Source organism: Sarcophilus harrisii, chromosome 5 (assembly GCF_902635505.1).
Source record: "Sarcophilus harrisii chromosome 5, mSarHar1.11, whole genome shotgun sequence".
Taxonomy (NCBI): Eukaryota; Metazoa; Chordata; class Mammalia; order Dasyuromorphia; family Dasyuridae; genus Sarcophilus; species Sarcophilus harrisii.
The window spans coordinates 160,616,081-160,628,127 of NC_045430.1; the positions used below are offsets into that span (position 1 = coordinate 160,616,081).

The 12,047-nt window shown below is 33.7% G+C and overlaps 1 protein-coding gene across 3 annotated transcripts in view; it reads left to right on the forward strand.

The window, feature by feature from the left end:
* Positions 1 to 12,047, forward strand: part of MDFIC (MyoD family inhibitor domain containing) — a 112,805-nt gene that overhangs the window by 24,966 nt on the left and 75,792 nt on the right. For all 3 annotated transcript variants that reach the window (XM_031938847.1, XM_012550979.3, XM_031938848.1), the window contains exon 3: positions 848 to 970. In XM_031938847.1, the coding sequence (XP_031794707.1) occupies positions 848 to 970 (123 nt within the window). The remainder of the gene's footprint in view (positions 1 to 847; positions 971 to 12,047) is intronic.

Below are 12,047 nucleotides of genomic sequence, written 5' to 3' on the forward strand. Positions count from 1 at the left end.
GTGTTTAAACAGATACATTAGAACACTATGCAAAATACAGAATTTTTTAAAAAGAATTTTATAGATTATAGCCCCTAATGCTACTTGGAGGCAATACTTAGAAAAGATGATCTTTTCCTCCTCCCAAAAGCAGTCAGACTTTTAAATATAGGAACCAGGATTAGAACTGGGATTTTACTGAGAAAGGAAACTCCCTTTATTAGTATAGGTTGGCACCTTTTCTTCAATTTACAGATTTAACTACTTAAAGGTTTTTATGAATATTGTGTGTCAGAAAGGGGATTGTGCCATGCTGCCTCTCATAAGATCATTTTTGTTTTGTTTTGTTTTGCTTTGCAATTGAGATTGTGACTTGTCCTGGGTCACACAGGTAATAAGTGTTAAGTGTCAGGGGTCAAGTCCCCTGGACTCCAGGGGTTACTGCTCTATCTACTCCACCACCTAACTGCTCCCTATTATAAGATCTTTAAGCATCTAGAAAACTTATAAATTGAATATATTCTCATCATTTTATGGTGAGACGGAAAAAGCACTAACTTTAGAGTTAGAAGATCTGGTTTCGACTTGACTCTAATGTTTTACTACCTATGTGACATTGGGGGAAAAAAAATAATGTTTTTGAATCTCAGTTTCCTCATCTGTAAAATTAAAGAAGTTGGAGTAAATTACTTATGGTCCTTTTTATACCTAAAGTGATGATCATTAAAGTAAAAGGAACATTATCTATTAAAAGCATTTATTATATTCCTATAATGTGACAATCTCTGGTAATACAAATGTATTAAATGAAACCTAAACAAGAAAATTTGGTGGCAAACAGTAAACTTAATTTTTTTTTTCTATTTAGAAAAATGTGACCAAGACAATACAGAGAGAGCTATCACACCACCCACCAATAGTCTATTTATGCATGGAGAGAATCAAGACCAATCCATCTGGGGAAATCATTCAGATGGAGATCTCATCAGAAGTAAGTAAATTGTAATGCTTTAGTTTTATTTTGCCGGCAAGATAAAAATAAGAATTATTGACTCAGTTAAATGTGTCACATGTAATTGTGTTACTGTTATTTCTTGAAATATGTCAAGAGTGTTATTTCCTGAAATGATTCTTATCCTTGATTATAAATACAGACCAGAAGCAAATATATAAGAAAAGCCAATTCCCACCCTTCCCACAGTAATGGAGCCAGTGAGTTCACAATCCAGCAAGGGATAGCCAGCCAAGGGTTACTGGAAGACTTTGGGGAGAATCCCAGCCTTTGCCTAAGTGGAAAGATTGCTTGGCTGCCCTCCCTGTTCCCAGAATTTTAAACCTTTTTAGGTGTGTGGTTCATAAGGATGAAGTGCATGGAAGGATAATGTTAAAGAGCTCTCATATTGTGATTCTACCATAAGACTTCCTAGTTCTCCTGTATAGGAGTCAATGGAAATCATAGATCTAGTGATAGAAGGGACTCTCAGAACCCATCTAGTTCGTACCCTTCATTTTACAGATGAGTAAACTGAGGGCCAGTCAGTATAAGTGAGTTTTCCAAAGTATCAGTGACTTTTTGATTCTGAAATTTGATAATTATATCATCTTGCATGCCTTACCACCTCTTAAAAGTCCTATGTAGTTTGAACAATAGATCCTCAATGTAACATTGTCTTCAACATGGGAAACGCCTTTAAAACAAACAAGCAAACCTTCTATTACTGTCCTTTTAGTCCTTTAGTAACTAAAACAGCACAAATTGGGTTATCCTTGATAATAAATAGCATGATTTTTGTAGTACTTATTTTAAAACTGATGAGTTAAACTAATATTCTGTAGGAGATTTTTGAGAGAATTTTAAGTTAGATAATTAGAAACATTCTGGAATGTTATAGTAGTCAAGGAATGAGAATCGCTACCGTTTATGACTTTGGTCTGGAGCTTAAATTTCAAAATCGAAAAGCAAACAGATTTTTCTTGGCTACCATACTGATGGATTTGTGGCTGCAGCAGTGGCCAACTGATTTTCTAGGGAAAGAAGGGTGGTGTTTGACAATAACACTAACTGCATAAGACAAGTCACTGGGAATGCCAAGAAAGTTTTCTCTGATCCACACCTGAGAAGGCAAACTGCTTAGATTTTTTAGAACTACAAGAGTGACATTAATATTGGTATACTTTGTGATTTGATTTGCTAAATTAAAGTGAATTATAAATAATATATTTATTTTTCACTTAATTGATTAGTTCCATTTATGTTGGAGCTCTAGGAAGATTCTATGACAGTAAAGATCTAAGTAGTATGTAATCAACTTTTTGAGTTGTGTGTAGTGGTAAAAAAAAAGTTTGTAAGTATAATAACACTGAATTTCTGTTTATTTGTTGTGTTGTTGTTTTGGTCTAGATTTTAGCTTAGGATTGAAAAACAAGAATGTTTCTAATTATCACTTGAGGTATCTTAAAGTTCTCTTGGTGGTATAGGAAGTCCTAGTGTAGATACTCCCATCACCTGATGTACATCAGTGACTCTTCTGTAGCTTTATAATTTGAGAATGATCGTGGGGTATTCAGAGTTGAACTCATAGGGTCAAAGATTTAGGACTAAAGTTAGAGGTCCTGCAATTTCCACTCCATCATTTTACAGGTAAGGAGACTGAGTCACAGAGAGATCAGCTGACTTTTCCATGCTCATACAGCTGGTATGTATCAGAAACTGGAATTGAACTGGACTTGAGTCTTCTCAACTCCAAGTCCTTTTCTCCATGAATTATGTTTTGCTGCTTCTTGCTAAATCATCATGCTCTCTAAAATAGTCTGTATTCAATGGAGTGTCAAAATTCTATAGAATTTTGTTCTATGTGTTTTTTCTAACTTAAGACAATAGAACAACGAGACTTAGATTTTTACTACTTATGTCATTTGACCAAAGTTGAATAATATCAATTTAGAAGTGTTCGTATTGCAGATTTCTATTTAGACAATGGGCAGATTTGAATTTAATAATCTTTTTAGTTGACTCAACTAAACCATCAATACTAAATTTGTCATTTAGTGATTTCACTCGTGTCCAACTTCATGATTCCATTTAAGGTTTTCTTGACAAAGTTACTAGAGTGGTTTGTCATTTTCTTCTGCAGCTCATTTTGCAGATAAAGAAACTGAGGCAAACAGATTAAGTGACTTACACATACATGGTCACATAGCTAAGAAGTATCTGAGGACAGATTTTTTTTAAAATCTCTAATACTGACTTTATTGTGGCATGAAAAAATAGACTCTAATGAGAAATAATGAAAAGCAATACTTACAGAAATCATTCAAAGCATCAAAAGAAATTCAAAGCAATTCCTAAGCAAAATATCATGTCATTTTACCAATTTCCTTTCCCTATCTGAAACTGCTTTCAAGGTAATTTAAAACTCTAAGGCTAGACATAGAATATATGAATATTTTAAAGTAATTAACATAGATGTTTTTGTCTGTGCTATATCAAACATTCCTTTGGCATTAAAAAAAAGAATGCTAAGTAATTAATATCCTAAAGTCTCTGTTTGAATTAATTATAAGTTCCTTGAACAAAAAAAAAATTGCACTAAACTCTCTCTACAATGCCTACAACAAGCATTTTGTTCTCTTAATCCTGAGGTATTTCTTTTTTTTTTAATTAAAGCTTTTTATTTTTCAAAACATATGCATAGACAATTCTTCAACATTAGCCCTTGCAAAACCCTATGTTCCAATTCCCCCCCTTCCCTTATGCCCTCCCCTAGATGGCAACTACTCCAATATATGTTAAACATGGTAGAAATATATGTTAAATCCAATATATGTATATATATGTTTTATAATTATGTGCCACACTAGAGAAAAAGTGAAGCAAAACACAATGGAAGAAAACAACAAGAGGAGTGTGAACCACATTCAGTTTCTACAGTCCTTTCTCTGGGTGTAGATGGCTCTCTTCATCGCTGAACAATTGGAACTGGTTTGAATCATCTCATTGTTGAAGAGAGCCACGTCCATCAGCATTGATCATCATATAATATTGTTGTTGCTGTGTATAATGATCTCCTGGTTCTGCTCATTTCACTCAGCATCAGTTCATATAAGTCTCTCCAGGCCTCTCTGAAATCATCCTGATTTTTCTTACAGAACAATAATATTCCATAGCATTCATATACCATAATTTATTAAGCCATTCTCCAGTTGATGGGCATCCATTCAGTTTCCAGTTACTTGCCATTACAAAAAGTGAGGCCAGATTTGAACTCAGAAATGAGAGCCTTCCTGAACTCTATCTACAGTGTTACCTAGCTTCCCACAAGTACTAATTTAGGTTAGTCCTATGACATGCTCTTAGGATCATGTATACTTAGAAAAATGAATAATTTCATGACAAATAGATACCACAAATATATTTTGCCCCTGGTTTTCTGTAATTCTGCCCATTTATGACTGTCTGAAGAAAAAAACAGGAAGCACTGAAATGATTGAGCCAGTTGGAAAATTGTTGAGGATGAAGGTCAACTACTGAGATTATTATGGACTCCTATTTGTGGGTAACATTTTTTAGTGACAGATCTGACTTAGGCCAGTACCCTTGTGAGCTTAGGTTCAATACTGAGATAAAATAAGTACTTAGAGATCACTGAATAGAAGGTTAGAATATAAAGTATATTCAGCAAGAATAGAGTAGCACTTGCTACAATAGATGTGGTCTCCTTCATTTCTGTCCTAAACATATGTCTAGTTAATAGGGCTGAGGATGGTAATTTGGGAGGTCTTGGGACATCCACCAAATGTGAAGAGTGCATATCCATATAATATATTTGAACATATTTTTTATGGCCTTTTAGTTTTGTGCTCTGAGGGGGTTTATTCCTGAGTGGTGGATTGAACCTTTGGTGGAAAGTTCAGTGGAATAGATTCCAAGATCTCTTCCAACTCATTCTATTCTATGATTCAATGAATAATAGCTACCACATTGCCTCATAAAAATGTCCCTTATTGCCACTGTTAGAAAAGGCCTACTCTACCGGAAGGCCCAGAGCTTTGTGGAAATTTTAAGTTGCTGAAATATTCTCCATTTTTGATTACATGCTTAGTTTATTCTCTAGTACTTAGAGTGAATATATATATATATATATATGGCTTATTGTAGAATCCAGTGTTTACTAGTATTTTCATTTTTCTGACTAAGAAATTCAGGCATCTAGAGGAATTTGTGTTAGTTCAAAATCAGGCAAAGTATTCATTGCCTTGTATCTTATGTCTTCTCCTCTATGATGACATATAACTTTTGCTAACTTTCTTTTTAAAGAGACAATTTACCCTTAAAAGAAGCTCAAATGTACACGCTTATTTTCACCACAACTATGGGGTCATATACATTATCCAGAGTTTAGCTCCAGAGAGAAAGAAATGGGGACGAAAAAACCTAAGGAATTTTGGAGGCGATCAGATGAAAGAGCTACAAAATTGTAGTAAGTGTGGAGTGAGTAATTTAGTTTATGGAAAACTATTTAATCTGAGAGCTTTAAGACTACAGAATTGTAAATTTTTTCTACAATCTATGTCCCAACTTTATTTCCCCAAAGATCACTATTGCAAAAATAAAATAAGTCAAAAAGTTGTTACCCAAATCCAAGAAGTTTGCTGTTTTTTGTGGAACACAAAAAAACATGGCAATGAATAGAATCAAATTGCAGTAGATTATTTTGCATGCATTTAAACAGACTTCAAAATATACATATTGCAAGGTATTTGCTGAGAAATATGATACATTTGGAAGAGGATAGGCTTTGGAGAGAATCTGCATTCATATCCCCAACCTTTTCACTGTCTGTGTAACTTTAGGTAGGTTACTTATTCTTTTACAGATAAGGTTCCTTATTTGTAAAATGAGGAGGTTTTAATAGAAATATGGACCCTGTTCCCTTATGATTATAAATAAATGGTTTTGTGATCTTATAAAATTATATTCACCTTAGGAAAAATTCTAAATATCTAATTTCCTACAACAGTAGGAAATATACATTAATCAGTTTGAAGAAGCTGATTTAAATTTGCAGCTAAATTTTCAGTAAACTTCAAGCAAAGGATAGGGGCAAAATTCTGTAGTTAAAAGATTCTTGGTGTTATTACAAGATACACAGAATTTGAGGCTGATACTTCACTAACTGTGTGACCAAAGACAAGTCACTTGATATAAATATAATGTAGTATAGGCTCTTCCCATTTCCTAAAGACATTTTGAGTGGAAATGCTTTGTCAACATTATGTCTTTTATAAATGTGAGTTATTGTTACATAAAGCTTTTTTGTCTTTTGAGTAGATGATAGAGCTTGGTGTTGCATTACTAAAACATTTATAACATTTGCCTTGTTTTACAGTGACAGTCATTGTTAGAATTGCATAGTTAGATTTGCAGTTCCCATCTCTTAGATGGCTCTTGGGAAAAGTTGAGAACTGAACAACAACAGAAATTATCCTTAATTTATCCTTTTTGTATGTTGTATGTATTTAATTTTTTATATGTTGTCTTTTTCCCACTAGATTACTTCTTTCTTTGTAACCCCAGAACTTAGCACAATGCCTGGGACAGAGTAGATGCTTAATTGGGTGTTGTCTCTAATAACTAATAACATGAAGGGAACTATTACCAACAGGTTACAATAGAACTCTCTGAAGTGCAAGGTGGGGCAGCTGACAAATATTTAAAAACAAAACAATTTTTTGGCTTATAAATATCATAAACCAACTGTTACTTTTTTGTCTTGATTGTCCATACATCAATAATTATTGTATGTATGTTCCATTCCCACAATGCACACATAGCAATCTGTTACCTTGTGGTAAAAACACCACTTTTAAAATAAACTCTAACAACAGAGTATTTTTTACAAATTTCATATTACTAGTTAGTTTTCCCTTTTTCTTGCTCCCTGACAGTAAAATGCTTCTTTTACTCAAGGATTCCAAAGAAATGGTTGCTTAAAACTAGACTTTCCCCCTTTTAGCCTTCAGCATTCAGAACTGCTGGCTGTCCCTGAATAACATAACATCTTTCTCAACAGAGTGGTCAGGGAGCATGTGTTTCCCTCTTCCTTCTAGCATCTAGCACATTGTAAGGACCCAATAAATCTTTTACAGCAATAATAGACTCTGGAAAGAGGCCTTTGGCTCACTGTTGCTCCAGAAGAGGAGGGAGAAGGGAGTAACATCTGTAGTGAGTCAGGATGGAGTTGGCTCTAGTTTACGGGAGCCTTATGGTAGCTCCCTGAGTGGAGGAGAAGAGGCGGACAGCTGGCTCTCACAGAATTGGTTCTAGTGCTCCCGCCACGGTGCTGGATGGTGGGACCATCAGAAAAAAGAAAGAGGCAAGAGTGTGGGAACATTTTCAAATGAACTACCCACTCTATTTTCCTTGCTTCCATGGAATCAGTACAGACAGCTGCAGAGCCAGGAGGAGTTCTTTCCCACTGGTTGCCAGAACTTTCTCCTCTTTCCTTTGAGGGGTGGGTAGCTAGGATTGGCAGCTTACCTCTCCATTCCTCCAGATGCTGGCTGCCCTCCTTCTTAGACTCCTCTAGGAGATAATTTATATAACGGACTGTTAGCTTCATGTGCCGTGGTTGTTTTTGATTTAGTTTTTTGAGAACTGAGTTCTGGAAAGTCCAGGGAGTGGTCGCTTTGGAAATTGTTCTCTAATTAAAGGGTGTACCTCTGAGGCTATATAAGCTGAGCTTTTTCCAAATTGTTGTCAACTCTAACCTTGACCTACATGGACCACCCACATGTAGGTCATGATTGGTTCATAGAGATACCAAGATGACTTATCTCTGGAGTAATACAAATTGCCTCTAATTAGAATTAGGGACCAGCAAAAGTAATAAAATATATGGAAAGTTTCTACTAATTAGTATAATTTCAAGTTGAAAAATGAGTTTACCCATTCATGTTGAGAAATATTTCATCATCAAACTAGGGAAGAGTTAAAAATTGCTATAGAGTTTTTATTGAGAAGTCATACATATCAAAACCCTATTTTAGTGCTAATGACTTCAGGAAATAGTCTATTTAAGAGAAAACTTTTTTTATTTGAATTTTAAGTTCAGAAGATAGAGTTTCATATTTGACATTTTGTAAAAAGTCATGATTTTCAGTTATAAGATACCTGAACAAAAGCAAAAATAACTTGATACACATGAAATCTTACACATTTTTCCTTTCGGAATACCTACCATATATTAATATTATTTAAATTATAGAACTTTGCCTCATTTTAAGGACAAATTTTTGACCTTGTAAAATAAATGCTGCTGTGAGATGTCCATTTCAATTAATGCTAATTTTTCTAATAAACCCATCATATGCATAAACTAATAGATAGCCAACTTTGCTTTTAAAACTTAGAACAGAGATGGAATTAAAAGTAATATTTAAATCTTGCTCTTGTAGGGGATTACTTATATTTTTTATACATATACACATCAGTGCACATGGATGGATGTCTTTTGCATCTGGGTCATTTTTTTTTTTTTTTTTTTTTTTTTTTTTTACTAGGCTGGTGATTTCAGTGGTTAAGAGAACTTCTAGTATGCTTGGGGCTCTTGGGATAACAAGTATCTAGTACTATGCTAAGGAAAGACTTTGTAAATATTATTTCATTTTATATTCACAACAATTCTGGGAGATAAGTGCTATCATTACACCCATTTACAGGTGAGACTAAGAAAAAACAGACTCTAAGTAACCTTCAGTATGTGAGGTGTGACTGCAGCTTAGGTCAAAAACTCCAATTTCTTGACTTCTCTACCATTTCTACGCTAAGACAGAGGATACTGAAATGTTATTTGGCTTGCTCATGATTCTGTAGCTGTTAGGTATCTGTGGCAGGATTTTGACGCTCTTTGCTTTTAAGGGCAGTCCCCTCAGACCTGCCTCTTGAGTGAAATTCTCCTGTCCTAAGGGGCTTTGAGTCTCCATTCTAGTACTCTTTTATAAAAATTTTTACTGCTTGCTATGCCTTTGGACATTTCCTTTATACAAATGATTTCTTTTTCTTTTTCTTCTTCCTTTTTTTTCCTTTGTTTTTGCTGAGGCACTTGGGATTAAGTGACTTGCCAGGGTTACACAGTTAGGCAATGTTAAGTGTCTAAGGTCAAATTTGAACTCAAGTTCTCCTGACCTCAGGGCTGGTGCTCTACCCACTGCGACACCTAGCTGCCCCTATACAAATGATTTCTAATTCTAAATGTTATCCCTTATTTCCAGAATGTTTCTTTAGATTCTGTTCTGATGGAATTTTTGCTAGGTTAAAGTATTTAGCTAAAAAAATTCTGTCCTTTGGTACTTTACAGAATTCTCATATTACAAAGCTGAGAAAGTCAACATGCTATACTTAGATTGAAATCTTTATCCTCTGACACCAATTCAGAATTGCCCTAATTTTATGAAGCTATTGTATTATCAGGTTGTTGTTGTTGTTGTTGTTGTTTTAAATCACTCCCCATGATGCCTTTCTGATGGTGTTAACTATTTCCTCTTAAGGAATCTTTACTGTTAATATTGCTTTATTAATTGGAAAATCTGTAATCATTTTCATCTTCCCTTCCCAGCTTGACCATTGGATCTCACTGTAATAAAACATGTCAAAACTTTGTTGAACAACTACTTTATGGAAAATATCATGAATAAGAGAAATTCGTATATTTTTCTGATCATATGTGTAATTATTGTGCTAGAAAGTAGCATATGGAATAATTTGCTGGAAATCTTGATATATAGGAAATGGTCATTTGAATTTCAGAAGGTTTCAGCATTACTGATGCCTTTTGTTTGCAATTATTTAACTATTTTTCTTCTGACAAAGAAAAACAAGTAAGCAAAAAAAAAAATCAACTCACCAACTAATATACAAAATATCAAAGCCTGTCCTAGTGAATCTTCTTTGTTTCAACTGTGAGAGGCAACATATGTTTCATTAGCTGTTAATCCAGGACAAAAATGTCAGGCTCAGTTTCATTTCTATTTGAGTTTGATACTACTGCTCTAGGACATTCATTGATTTTTTTTTAGTTCCTCAGAATTCAGCCTCATTTCAATGATCCTTATATCTAAATTATTATATCTTGGTTCTGTTTATTTTGCTCTGCATCAGTTTTCATGAAGATATTCCCATAATTCTATGAATTTTTATGTGTCATTCCTTAATGTGCAATGATATTTTATTACATATTTATTATTACATTACATTACATTTTTTTAGGCATTCCTTAATCAATGGGTATCTACTTTGTTTGAAATTTACTAGTACCATAAAGAGTGCTATGAATATTTTGGTATATTGGATACAATGGTATTTGTTTTTTAACCTCCTTGAGTATATAGGACCATTAATGAGATCTCTACATCAAAAAGTATAAACAAGTTTTTCAATTTTAATAGAAAATTTCAACTGGAAATCTAGAAAGTTGGACCATTTCCTATCTTTACTAAAAGGTTGTCTTATCAATCGCATTTTAAAGTATGTTTGAACAAAACCTTGCTTTCCTATATAGTTCTTCCAATACATAAGAAAGAAAAAAGATGATGATAGAAGAAGGATGAAGGTTGGGGAGAGAAGATGAGAAGAAAAGAATTTTGCCAGCTTCACTAATCCTGTTTGATTGGCTGTTGATAATTTAGAAGGAAGGCAGGTCCTAAGTTTTACTCCTTTTCTGCTCTCCCTTTCCCATTTTAATTTCTCCTCCTAATCACCCCATATAATTCAAAGTATGTGCAGAAGATTCTAAAAACACAATTTGTGTGTGTGTGTGTGTGTATCTACAGAAACATATTCTCTGATGCTTACTAATTATGTTAAGATAGTATACTAATCCTAAATAGAGAAACTGTTTTGTAATATGTTGGGAAGTACTTGCATACTTGCAAGAACAATTTTAGTGTGCTTTAAAAGTTTTCTGATAAGTTCAAAAATAGTTTATTTAGAACTTTTAAAATAAGGCTTTAGGGCATACAAATATGCCAGTGTAAATTACTATAGTACTCCCTGGTCACATCTTTATTTTTGCCTATTAATGTTAAAGTACTCTACAAATGCTTGTATTTACAATTGCCCCAATGATTCATTTCTCCCCCTTTTATGTTTGTCTACCCACTGCTCCTTTTTATACAGATAATCTTCAGGGTGTGTTTTTTTATAAAGTGTTTCCAGCTGTTAATTTTCCAATTCTTTCCCTTCCTTCTCACCTCCTTTTCTGACTTTCTTTCCTTTCCTTTCCCCTTCTTGGGATTTGTAATCTTCCTGTGCACTTATTTAAAATTGTTGTTCAGTTCTACAGATTTCAGGGAATGAAATTCATTACAGTTTTAGAGACTCTTTTTAGTAATTAGTTTGTTCCAATATTTAACTTCACTTGTCTGGATTTGTAAACTTGACTTTGCCTCAAGAATGTAATGGGGTTGTGAAATGGTAAGCTGTATACAAACTAATCTGGCAAAAGATAGTGGTTCAAATTGTACTAAAGAGGAATATGCTTTCATGTCACATGCCTAATTTTCATCTCTCCATGACATCCTGATTTAAAAAAATCATCTTCTGTAATGCTTCCATAGTGTCCCAATTAGTTACTAAATTTAATTACAACTATTTTTTAGTTCAATTCAGCACACTATTTCATGCAGATCTTTCTTTGAAATCCTATTCTGATATCTAACTCTACATGAAAGTGACTTTGTATTCTTTTTAAAAAATTAAATTTTGTTGATCTCTTGTTTTTCTGTGACCATAATTTCTCATTCTATCCCCTCATATACTTAGTAAGCAATACACTAACAAATATATTTTTTAAATCGGAAGAAAAAGAAGTTGATTAAAACTAACATGTGGTGTCCTCTCTGAAAAGTAGAGAAAGAGGTTCACTTTATCTTTTCATTCAGGGCTTAGCTTAATTCAGTGCTAAGCTTAATTTGTTCTTGTTGTTGTTTCTGTTTACATTGTTGAAATCATCTGAATTTTGAAAGACTATTCAAGAAGCCAAACTTTAATAGGCCTTAGTAAATTGTAA